Here is a 12441-nt window from a genome sequence, read left to right as displayed (position 1 = left end):
CCTCGGTTGTCATAATAACCGAGGCATATAGAGCTAAAAAAAATTTGATTCAACGCTTTGACCACTAATTTAATTTATTTATTTTTTTCACTGATGCAATATGCCTCGGTTCTCTCTTAACCGAGGCAGTAGAGACACTTAATTATTTTGACCACTGCGTTGACCCCTAATTTGAATTTTTTATTTTTTTTACTGAAGGAATATGCCTCGGTTCTGTAATAACCGAGGCAGTAGTGGCACTATATGCCTCGGTTCGGCGCCTACCCGAGGCAGTAAGTGTAGAATATGCCTCAGTTTCGAATAACCGAGGCAGTATCCCTTCGTAGGGTTAAAAAACCCCAATTCCTTCATTGTTCTGCGATTTCATCTTCTCCGTTGTTCTGCGAGTTCGTCTTCTCCGGCCAACCTTCAGTTCTCCGACGACCAGCACCACCGTCACGCACAACTCCCATCGTCTGGCACACCTCCGACGCTCCAGCGCAGCTCTGCGCCACCGTCCCGACGCTCCAGCACCGCGGATTCTTCTTCTTCGACCAACCACCACCGCACTGCTCCGCCCTTCTCCGACGACCAGCGCAGCTCTGCGCCACCGTCCCGCACACCTCCGACGTAGAGCTCCCACCATCCCGCACACCTCCGACGTTCCAGGGCATCGTTTCGTCGCAGCACCGCACCGCCGCGGCTTCTTCTTCTTCTTCTTCTTTGACCAACCACCACCGTCGCTGCACCTTTGAGGAGTCGTGCACTGCCACCGGAGCCGCAGCGTGTTTGTTCTTCAAGCAACCATCACCAACGGCTACTGCAATTCTGTTCAGTTTGCCTCCACCGCCACTGCACGCAGCTCGAGGAGGTTCTTCCGGTGCCGTTGCCATTGCCTCCATTCAATCCACCGCTCCTTGGTATGTTTATTTTTACGATTTGGATTATTTTTGGATCCGCTGGATTTAATTTTTTTGGATTGCTTGTATGTTTTTATATTTTCAATCTTGAATTTGAGATTATTAAAAATATGGAAGAAATTTTGGATTGTTTGTACTAGAAGATAATTTGGATCCTAGGAGTTAGTATGTATCAATTTCATGAGAATTTATTTTAAACTTTTGACAGTGTTGACGTAGTATCCCTGTTGTCCGACTGTGGGTACAATTGATTCTCCTCCGTTGCTACTCACGTCTCACACTCTAGGTTCTTAATTTTATTATGAGCTTATAATTGTTTAGTATATTGTTTATTTAGTATGTTTTTTATTTATATTTTAAAGTAAATCAATTTATTTTGTTTGATCTCAAATTGTCGTTGCATGGAGTTAGCCATAGTTTCCCGTTTGAGATTGAATACGAAAATTATTTACTTGTCTCCAAGTATTTTTTTTAAAGAATGTGTATTTTTTTTAAAAGGAGACAATACTAATAATTTAAATGTATTCAATCTTGAATTGTCCGGTTGGACAGTTTAGGAAGATTAATCACTTCTTAATAGTTTATTAGTGCATGTCTATTTTAATATACATATCTCAATATTCATGAATATTTGTCAATTGTGTTTTGTATTGATCTTTGGGTGCATATTTGACTGTGGTTAATAATCACTTTCATTTCGTGTAACCTGAAGACCAATGCGAAATGCTGGCGAAATTTCGTAAAATTTAAGATATGTGTTTTAAAATTAATATGTACCAATAAACTAGAAGAAGTGAATCTTCTTGAATGGGATAGGGTCACACCTTAAATACAAAAGCGAGGTGATCATTCATTTAAAGATTACTGAAATTGTTCACACAATTTCAGTATATAAACGTATGGATCGAGACTGGATTTACTTGCCACGCATCAGTGTTGAGTATGAGAAAGGAGTAGAAGAATTTATACAATTTGCGCAACGTTATGAAGGTAGAAGTGATGATGAAATGAAGTTTAGATGTCCTTGTGTGAATTGTTTGAATGCGAGAAAGTTGAATGCAACTGCAATTAGGGAACATCTTATTTGCGATGGTTTCCTTCCAAGTTATACAATATGGACATGGCATGGCGAATTAATAGACTTTCCAACTGTCTCCCGAACTGAAAATTTTGTGGATTCCATCGTGGAAGATCAACATGAAGAAGACAAATTAGAGGACATGATTCGTGATGTTGGCGCTGAAGCTTTTGCCCAAGCGCACGTGTATGAGACAATCTCTACTGATTCAGAGACTCCGTTGTATGTTGGTTCAACTAAGTTTACAAGGTTGTCAACGGTGTTAAGATTGATGAATTTGAAGGCGACTAATGGGTGGACCGATAAGAGTTTCACAGAATTATTAGTGTTGTTGAATGAAATGCTTCCAGATGGAAATACACTACCCACTCGCAACTATGATGCCAAAAAAATTCTTTGTCCGATGGGTATGGAGTATAAACGGATACATGCATGTCCTAATGATTGCATACTCTATAGGAAAGAATTTGAAGGATTGAAAAAGTGTCCGAAGTGTGGCTTATCACGGTACAAGGAGAAAATCAACAATGAAGATAAAGGTGAGTTAGAAAAGGATGGACACGCTTTGAAAGTAGTATGGTACCTTCCAATCGTACCTAGACTTAAGCGTTTGTTTGCGAATCCAAAAGACGCTAAAAACCTTCGATGGCATGCAGATGAGAGAAGATGTGACGGCCTGCTTCGTCATCCAGCTGATTCAATGCAATGGAAAAATATTGATCACGAGTTCCCCCAATTCGGTGAAGAATGTAGAAATATTCGCTTTGGTTTAGCTACTGATGGAATGAATCCATTTGGTAATTTAAGTACCAACCACAGCTGCTGGCCCGTTATATTATTTATTTACAACTTGTCTCCTGGACTTTGCATGAAGAGAAAGTACATGATGTTGTCTATGATGATATCCGGTCCAAGACAGCCTGGAAATGACATAGATGTTTATCTCAGTCCACTAGTTTAAGACTTGAAGATGTTGTGGGAGGATGGGGTTGAAACATTTGATGCTTTTACTTCTAAGACTTTCATGATGCGTGCAATGTTATTTTGCACAATTAATGATTTTCCAGCTTACGGTAATTTGTCAGGATATAGTGTCAAGGGTCATAAAGCATGTCCTATATGTGAAGAAAACACTGCAGCTCATCAATTGAAATACGGAAGGAAAACAGTATATATGCGCCATCGAAGATTTTTGCAATCGAATCATCCTTATCGAAGGTTAAAAAAATCATTTAATGGACATCAAGAGAATGATGATGCACCAATTCCATTGAATGGCTTTCAAATTCATGAAAAAGTTAATAAAATACATCATGTATTTGGGAAAACCTCTAAGAAATCATCTACAACGAGCCCTTGGAAGAAAAAATCAATATTTTTTGATCTTCCATATTGGTCGAAGTTAGAGGTTAGACACTGCATAGATGTAATGCATGTGGAGAAGAATGTGTGTGATAGCTTGATTGGTACACTACTTAACATTCAAGGAAAGACAAAAGATGGAGTAAATGCTCGGTTGGATATGCTTGAAATGAATATTCGCAAAGACTTGGCACCAAGGGAGGCTGGTAAGCGTACTTATTTGCCTCCCACATGTTACACCATGTCTAGACAAGAAAAGATAAGTTTTTGCCTTTGTCTTAAAAGTGTCAAGGTACCACAAGGATACTCTTCAAATATTAAGAGTTTAGTGTCAATGCAGGATTTGAAGCTTGTTGGCCTGAAGTCTCATGATTGTCACGTCTTAATGCAACAATTGTTACCGGTGGCTATTCGTGGAATTTTGCCAAAAAATGTTTGACAAACTATAACTCGTTTGTGTTCATTTTTCTCTTCAATTTGTAGTAAAGTCATCGATCCTTTAAAGTTAGATGACCTTCAAAGTGAGATTGTTATCATCTTGTGTCAGCTGGAGATGTTTTTCCCTCCATCCTTTTTTGATGTTATGGTACATTTGCTTGTTCATTTGGTAAGAGAAATCAAGTTCTATGGGCCAGTATACTTAAGATGGATGTATCCTATTGAACGCTATATGAAGATTTTGAAAGGGTACGTGAAAAATCAATATCGTCCAGAAGCTTCAATGATTGAAAGGTATATAGCAGAAGAAAGTATTGAGTTTTGTTCAGATTACATGACAAAAGCAAATCCGATAGGAGTTCCTCCTAGATCATGGTTGAACAAGTGTTCTATAAGTAACAACATCCGGGGTGTGAATGTGGTAACCAAATCTCGCGCAGAACTATTGCAAGCACATCTATACATATTGAACAACACTGATGAGGTGATCCCTTACTTATCTGCACACAAAGCCATTGTAAAGAAACAACATCCAAGACAATCAGAGAAATGGCAGTTGATGGAGCATAACAAAACGTTCATGCCTTGGTTTAAATCTGAGGTTTTGAAAGATTCACAATCTTCTGAGACTTTGATGTGGCTAGCAAATGGATTGAAATTTGATGTCGTAACTTCTACATGTTATGAAATTAATAATTGCACATTCTACACAAAGTCTTTGGATGATAAAAGCACAGTACAAAATAGTGGAGTGAGTCTTGAAGCTGAGTCGCTGCAATTTTCCACATATAAAGATCAAAATCCGGTAATTGGGTCAATGACGTACTATGGTGTAATAGAAGAGATATGGGAGGTTGACTATACTGTGTTCACTATTCCACTCTTCAAATGTAAGTGGATTGATAATAAGAGTGGTGTCAAAATTGATGAATCGGGTATGACTCTAGTTGATTTTCGAAAGGTGGGTTATCGAGACGAGCCTTTTATCATGGCACATCAACCATCTCAAGTTTTTTATGTAAAAGATCCTGCAACTGAACATTGGTTTGTTGCTCTTCATGGCAAGAAACAAATTGATGTTAATGAAGAGAATTTGAGTAACCTTCATATTGCTGACACTCATCCATTTAAAACAGCGATAAATTTTGATGAGGCCCCAGTTATTGACGATGTACAAGCAATTCGGGAAGATCACGATGAGGGAATATACATATGACCAATCCATAACTTTATGTATGAATCTGAATTGTTAATATAAATTTACGTGTTTTGTGAAATAATATGTTATTTGTTATTAATCTTTTGTATTTTTTTCTTTTAACAACAGATATATGGCTGACCATCAGACTTCATCATCATCATCGGAGGATGAATTGCCTAAAAAGAGAACCACCAGAGGAGCCACTAGATTGAGGAAGCTCATGTTGAGAAAAGCTAAAGGTAAGAAGACTCATGTCATTATTGACGTCATCACTGGTCAAGCTTCAGGTCGTAATGGAGACCTCTTTAGAAGCTATTTAGGAGTACTGGCACGTGAAAGAATATCCATCCTTACTCCTAGTTTCGATCATGTGTCTGAAGTTCAACGGAACATGATATGGCAGGATCTAACGGTAAATTATGTCACGTAATTTTTTTAATTTATATTTTTATTATATTGGTAAAACACTTATTGATGTTCATTTTCTTTATTGCAGACGACATTTGATATTCCAAATGTGTCGACACTTAAACATAGATGTCTGGCAGTAGTCGCCGAAGATTTTCATGGTTTTAAGACAAAACTAACGTCTAGGTATGTCTATGGATCTAAAAAGAATGAAGATTCACGTGAGCTATACACTTCAATTGATGAAGACACTTGGCGTCAGTTTGTTGAGTCTCGTACATCTGAGTGATGGAAGGTTAGTTTACTTGAATTCAAAAATTTGTTGAAATTGTCTACAAGTTGAACTAATTCATAAAATAAATTATATGTTACAAGAAATAAGGACAAAAGCCCAAGCAATAAGTAAAAAAAATAAAAACCCACACATATTGTCTCGTGGTGGGTATAGAAAGCTTGAAGAAAAGATATTGAAGGAAAAAGAAAAATCTAGGCCCCCACCTTCTGAAGATGATTGTCTTGCGCCTCCTTCACCACCATCTCGTCATCAAAAGTGGAAGTTAGCCCGCCTACGATCATCGGGCACCTACACTTCCGAAACTGCACGAGAAATCTCTGAAAAAATTGTAAGAGTTAACTTTACTAAAACATTAATATCATTTTATACCGAGTTTCTCTTAATTTTCTTGTGTTATATTGTAGGACTCCTTGGTTGAGCAGAGCTCCCAAGGTACTTTCATTCCAGAAGGTCGTCATGATATTCTTGCTACTGCAATTGGACGACCTGAGCACCCCGGACGTGTGCGTGCTGCTGGATCAGGAGTCAGCATTCGTCAATTTTTTGGTGGCTCCTCTAGTCAATCTTCATGGACACATAGTGCTGAGTATGAAGAAAAACTGACTCAACGGTTGACAGAACAAATCACTGAAAGGGTTATGCGTCAATTCGAGCAACATTTTGGTGGTCATGGCAACCCTCCGCAACTAATTCCCCAAGCAGAACCTTTTGTGCCCCCAACAGGTAGAAGCAAAAAGGGGAGTTGCTCGGGTCCAGCTGTACCAGGGGATGATGCAGACAACACTCATCGATGTGAACTATATGTTCTGCATGGTACAGGGAAGACACTATTTGCTCGTGGAACAAAATTTGAGGCAGCCACTATTCTTCATGGTATGGAGCTGGCGGATGATGAGGTTAAGGTCACTGTAGAGGAAGTTATTATACCAGATGCTTTAGTTCCTGTGCCAACAGATGAGGTATATACTGTGGCACAGGCATTTCAGTCTTTCCTCGCCTGGCCTAAAGATTTAGTTGGTTCTATTTCTGACCCTTCGGTATGGATCCCCAAACTCACCTTATAGTACTTTGCATTTTAAGTTTACATGTTATTTATGTTCACAATCAAATTATTTTTTCCATGTACTAATAGCCGCATGAAGTGGAAAGTCCTGAACCTATGAAGATTCCAATATCTTTGGACGATCCTCTTGGTGCATTACACCAGCTTGCTGACATCATTAGTGATAAGCCGATGGTAGTTCCATGGGATTCTGATGTATTTGGGAGAGATAGTGACATCCCAATGTACCTGCATAAGCAAGATGTCTTAGAGCTTGCGTCGGGTACAGAAGAACTGAATATTACCCTTATTCAGTTATGGATGATGTAAGCATCTAAACTATTCATTATGTTTAATTAATTTATATAGTAACTTATATTAAATAAATGTTTTTGTCCAGGTATATATTTAGTGTCAGTAACAATATGGGGTTGAGTGATGTATATGGGTTCATAGACCCCCAACTCACTCATGCAGGCAATAAATTTGATGACATTCAAGCATACGTCACTGAATGCTTTGGACAAGGGAAGAAAATATATTTTGTCCCTTATATTTCTGGGTAAGTGTAGTTTGTTGACTTCTAATTATAATATATTATTTTAAGGTACAACAACGATTTTTTTTTTATTGCAGGCGTCATTGGCAACTAGTTGTAATTTCCATGAAGGACAACATTGCTGTGTGGCTTTGTTCCTTGCACAGGCCTCCTCCTAACCATCTGAGACAAGTTATAGATTGGTAAGAACCTTAATTTTATGAACTTTCTTTCTTATATAATTGTATGTTAACACCTTACCTTTTTCATAGTTCAATCGCTGGACATAGCATGTTGTTAGGGAAATCAACTGCTATGACAAAAAGGCTAGCATGGTTGAGCCTCAAGGTTTGCTATTTTGGTCTATAGTATTATAATTATTCAATTTCTTTTCTTCATCAATTACTTATATATGTGCATTCATTGTAGTGTAATTTACAAACCGGCTCATATGAGTGCGGTTACTATGTAATGCAATGGATATCAACCATTGTACGTGCTCGTATCACAAGTGGTTGGGAAACGGTAATTGTTTCACTATATGAAATACTTATATGCAATTTTGGCTTAGTTTATATACTAATTTAAATTATTCTCTTGTGTGCAGAGATTTGGTACCAGTACATCAATCCCCGTCAAGTCCATCAAATATTTAAGGATAGCTTTGGCAAAGTATATTATTCAAATGTACAATAGTACTTAGTATATTTGTTTATGGAAGCACATGATATTGTAATGAGTGCTACAATATGAATAGTATTTAAGTATTGTAATGAGTCCATCAATTATAATATGATATTGTTTCTGGCTGGGTTTGTATTTCTGGTTCAAAATTTGCAGGTTAAATGTGCTAGATTTGAATGAAATAGGACCAGAATTTAAAAAAGAAAAATAGCTTTATGCCTCGGTTGTAACCAAAACCGAGGCAGAACATCATTCGAATTTTTAATTTTTTTTTTAAATGGCCATATGCCTCGGTTAGACCAGAACCGAGGCAGTAAATGTCACTTTCTGTCGCGGTCAAAACAGACCCGAGGCAGAAAGTATATTAAAATTTTTTTTTTTTGAATTTCTGGTACGCATTAGGCCTCGGTTGGGCGGAAACCGAGGCAGTAAATATTTTATATGCCTCGGGTTGTAACCGAGGCATAAACTACTGGCTTTTTACCTCGGTCGTATATGCAGCGGTTGCGGACCCGAAGCCAAAAGCTGAAAATAACCGCTGTCATTTCCCTTCCCTGCACTAGTGAATATTACAACAGTCAACTTTTAAGTTCATATAAAAAAACTGTGAAACTAATCTAAACAAAATAAAAGATAAGTTGGTGTGATTTAAAATTGATCTTATATAATTTTAACCACAAAACATTAAATGCTAATTATTTAAATATCATCATTACAATGATCTCAACACATACAAAGAAAGTAAGAAAGTCTAAAGATATTAAAACTAATACTTGAAGATTATTTTACAAGTACATGCCAAAAGACATAACTTAACACGCTATTTTGTAGCACACGACTTTCAAACCTAGTAAGTTAAAAGTACACAAAAAACAAAGAAAGAACACACAAAACATGAAAAATTAATTATGAGATACCACGAACTAATGCGTGACAATTACAAAGACAATGTTGATGTCAATTTAATGGATATGACCTAATTGACTCATTTTAACAAAAGATAGGACTTAATTGAACAAAAAAGAAAAGTACCAAATTGAATAATTGAAACTAAGATAAAATGAGAATTTTATTATAAGTTTCTAGAAATCTAAGACAAGTACACTCAAACAAGTACACATAGAAAGACACAAGTGAGCACATAGTTTTGTAGCACACCACTTTTAAATGTGATAAATTAAAAACATACCGATAGAAATAGAATAGAAAAACACCGAGAAAAAAAATTGATTATGAAATATTCAAATTGCACATTAATTATTACAAGTTCTAAATATTAAAAAGAATATAACTAATTGTTGTGGTTAAAATAATCTAAATGAAATTATATTCTTTTAACAGTTTAATGTAAAAGAAAAATAAAAATGCAAATAAAAATTATTCATTTTATATAGTTAGTGATTTTAAAACTGACATTTATAAAATATAATTGATAATAGATATTAAATAAGATTCAAAGTAATATATTATTATTACAAAAAAATCATTAAATCTTATCTGTTTAAAAATAAAAAATAATTAATCACTATAACAATTACTTTATATATCAATATATAAACTAAATTTGTATATAAAACAATATACAAAATTATAATTAGTTTGGATTTATATATAATTTGTATATGTTTAAAATTTATTAAAAAATATTATATATTTTGTTCAAGTCGTTTATTAGATTATGTTATATATTTTGTTTTATTTTATGCAAGTATTACAACGGTCAAGTTTTAAATTCATATAAAAAATTATCTTGTCAGATTGTCAAACTAATCCAAACCAAATAAAAAATAAGTTGGTGAGTTAAAATTATATAAGATAATTTTAATCACAAAATATTAAATGATCTTAACACATACAAAAAGAAGTCAATAAATTTAAAAATATTTACACTAATACTTAAAGATTATCTTACAAGTATGGATAAAAAGACACAAGTTAGCATACTGTTTTGTAGCATACGACTTCTAAACATCGTAGTTAAAAGTACAAAACAAAGTAAAAAACATGAAAAACTAATTATGAGATATTCAAATTTAACACTAATTGTAAAAGATTCAAAATATTATAATAATATAAATAATTATTGCAGTTAAAATAAACAAACGGAAATTATATTTCTTTAACGGTTTGATTTAAGAAAACACAAAAATCTAATTAAAAATTATTCATTTTATAGTGACTGGTTTTATTACTAAAATTTTTCGTATTACATGATTTACTTTATAAAATTAATAATATTACAATATTACCACCTACTAATACAATATTATATATATTTAAAAAATTAACAATAAATAAGATACAAAATAAAATACTATCACATGTCTTCGTGCAATATTTAAAATTTAATATCAAAATGCATTTATCTAATTATTTATATTTTCTTTGTGCAAGTATTTCTTACCAATATAGATTTGCATTTATCAACTTTTAAATTAACATATGATTTTTTATTGTTAAACTAATCCAAATCGAATAAAAAAATAATTTGGTGTAATTTAAAATTGATTATATATATAATTTTAACTTTAAATTATTAAATACTAATTGTTTTAGTACCACCATAAAAATAATCTCAATCCATACAAAAGAGTATAAGAGAAAGTCTACAGATATGTACACTAAAACTTGAACATTCTCCAATCACTTTTAGACTAAAATCCTCGTTTCATCTTAACTGTTAATATCATTGAGAACATGGGAGATTTTTAAAAATTCTCATACGTATTTATTAAATTTAAAGTAAATATCAATGTGCAATTAACCTTTAAAAAACTAAGCAAGATTTTAAATTAATAAAACACGAAACAAAGCATACCAAGTTTTTCTTCTTTTTTTCTAAGATTAACTGCATATTAAAATTATTTTTTTCTCACATAAATACACATAAAAATTACTAAAAACTAAGTGTTTAATTATCTGAATCATTATCCGAGTTAAAAAATAATAATACTAGAATTAAAAGTTTTGAAATTCTATTTGTTACTAAAAATAAAATAAATCAATAGTTATGATACTTAAACAAACCATTGATTCAAATTAAAATGATTTAACACCTACAATGAATGTATACTAAATTCTGCATCATTTATTATTCTTATCATTTTAGTTCCTAAAAATAAAATTAAAAAAAAAACAGCATTTTATTTAGTTTTGAATTCCCTTTTCTTTCTCTAAACTCTTCAAACCATGTGAAGCTTACACATCAATTAAACAAGGTGTCAACTTCATCTAGACATGCATGTTGTTGTCTAAATCATCTTATTGAGAAAAGAAAAAAAAAAAAAAACATCTTCAAACTCAATTCTAGAGACATCTTGTTTATACAATGGACACACATGTTTATGAGTAACACATCACTCACTCTTGTTCCATCACTGAGGCTTCATCGTCAACATATAAGGTGTTTCAGATCAATGTCAATAGGCATGAATGATAGATTTGCACGTCCTGAACAGAAGAAAACAAAGAAATATATATTCAAAAAGTGACAAAAGAAGCTATGTTTCAAGAAAAAAAAGAAAGCAAATTAGTATTTAGAAAATAAAAAATCAAAGACCTTGAATGGATTTGTCTCTGTCTTCTTCCTTGGCTCCATTGTTTGAGACATGTTGGGTTCCACCATTTATCAGTCCTTTGTTGGATGCTTCGTTGTCATTCACATTGGAATCAATGTATGGAATGTTGAGATCAAAATCTAAAGGAAACATTGAAAAGTTTGTATGTACTGAACACTTTAAAAAAATTATATTAAAAACATGATAAATATTTACATGTGTTTTCTTCTTAGGAAGGAAAATTTAATTTTTCAAGAAAAAAAATTTAGTAGCTTTTTTTTATCTTTTATTGATAGTTTTTTTTTTTTTTAACTTGGTTACATATTGCATGTCTTTAATTTTATTTATTTGTAATTTTTTTAAAATTTATGGCGAAAATGTTGTTTAGCAATATCTGATATTTTTTAAGGTTTGTGTGCATCTCTCTTCTTGTATATCCATCTTCTTCCTTTATTATTTTTTTTACTATTGGGAGTATATATATATATATATATATATATATATATATATATATATATATATATATATATATATATATATATATTCCATTAAATTTTAGTATTTCTTGTTTCTTTGCTTATTGTTTTTTTTGGTGTGATTACTCATTACTTGATATGTGATTCATTAGGTGTTGAAAAATATCTTTTGAAATCTAGAACTAGAACAAAATGCCTGTTGAAGCTTGTATCTTGGAATGAAACTTGACTCATTAGTTGTCTTAAACCCTAGTTGCTAAAACATTTTTTTTGGGAGCTCAAGGAATTAACTCTTAATAAGGAAACCTAGGCTCATTCTACTAAGGGATTCATGTTTGAGTAAACTTGTGGGTTGGCATTGGCATTTGAATAGAGAGGAATTAAATGATTAAGTACATGATAGTGAGGTCGATGAAACCTAATATCAACAATAACATTCCATTTCATTTCAAGTTTTCCATCT

At 33.3% G+C, this 12441-nt stretch overlaps 1 protein-coding gene and 1 pseudogene across 1 annotated transcript; both read left to right on the top strand.

Annotated features, from left to right (window-relative positions):
- The first annotated feature begins 1798 nt into the window (after window positions 1-1798).
- LOC146882015 (uncharacterized) lies at window positions 1799-4993 on the top strand (annotated as a pseudogene).
- Window positions 4994-5108: 115 nt separating this feature from the next.
- LOC146882014 (uncharacterized) lies at window positions 5109-7964 on the top strand. The gene is made up of 10 exons (XM_085668146.1): window positions 5109-5390; window positions 5475-5661; window positions 5762-6009; window positions 6086-6718; window positions 6814-7049; window positions 7124-7285; window positions 7360-7464; window positions 7534-7609; window positions 7691-7786; window positions 7869-7964. Exons 1-10 carry the CDS (start codon window positions 5109-5111, stop codon window positions 7962-7964), a joined length of 2121 nt encoding a protein of 706 aa, XP_085524272.1.
- Window positions 7965-12441: the final 4477 nt, after the last annotated feature.

The sequence above is a fragment of the Vigna unguiculata genome, chromosome 10, assembly GCF_037176805.1.
Source record: "Vigna unguiculata cultivar grain cowpea cultivar isolate G323 ecotype 2 chromosome 10, ASM3717680v1, whole genome shotgun sequence".
NCBI classification, from domain to species: domain Eukaryota; kingdom Viridiplantae; phylum Streptophyta; class Magnoliopsida; order Fabales; family Fabaceae; genus Vigna; species Vigna unguiculata.
Note: the sequence above shows the minus strand (reverse complement) of the source record. Positions and strands in the feature narration are given on the sequence as shown.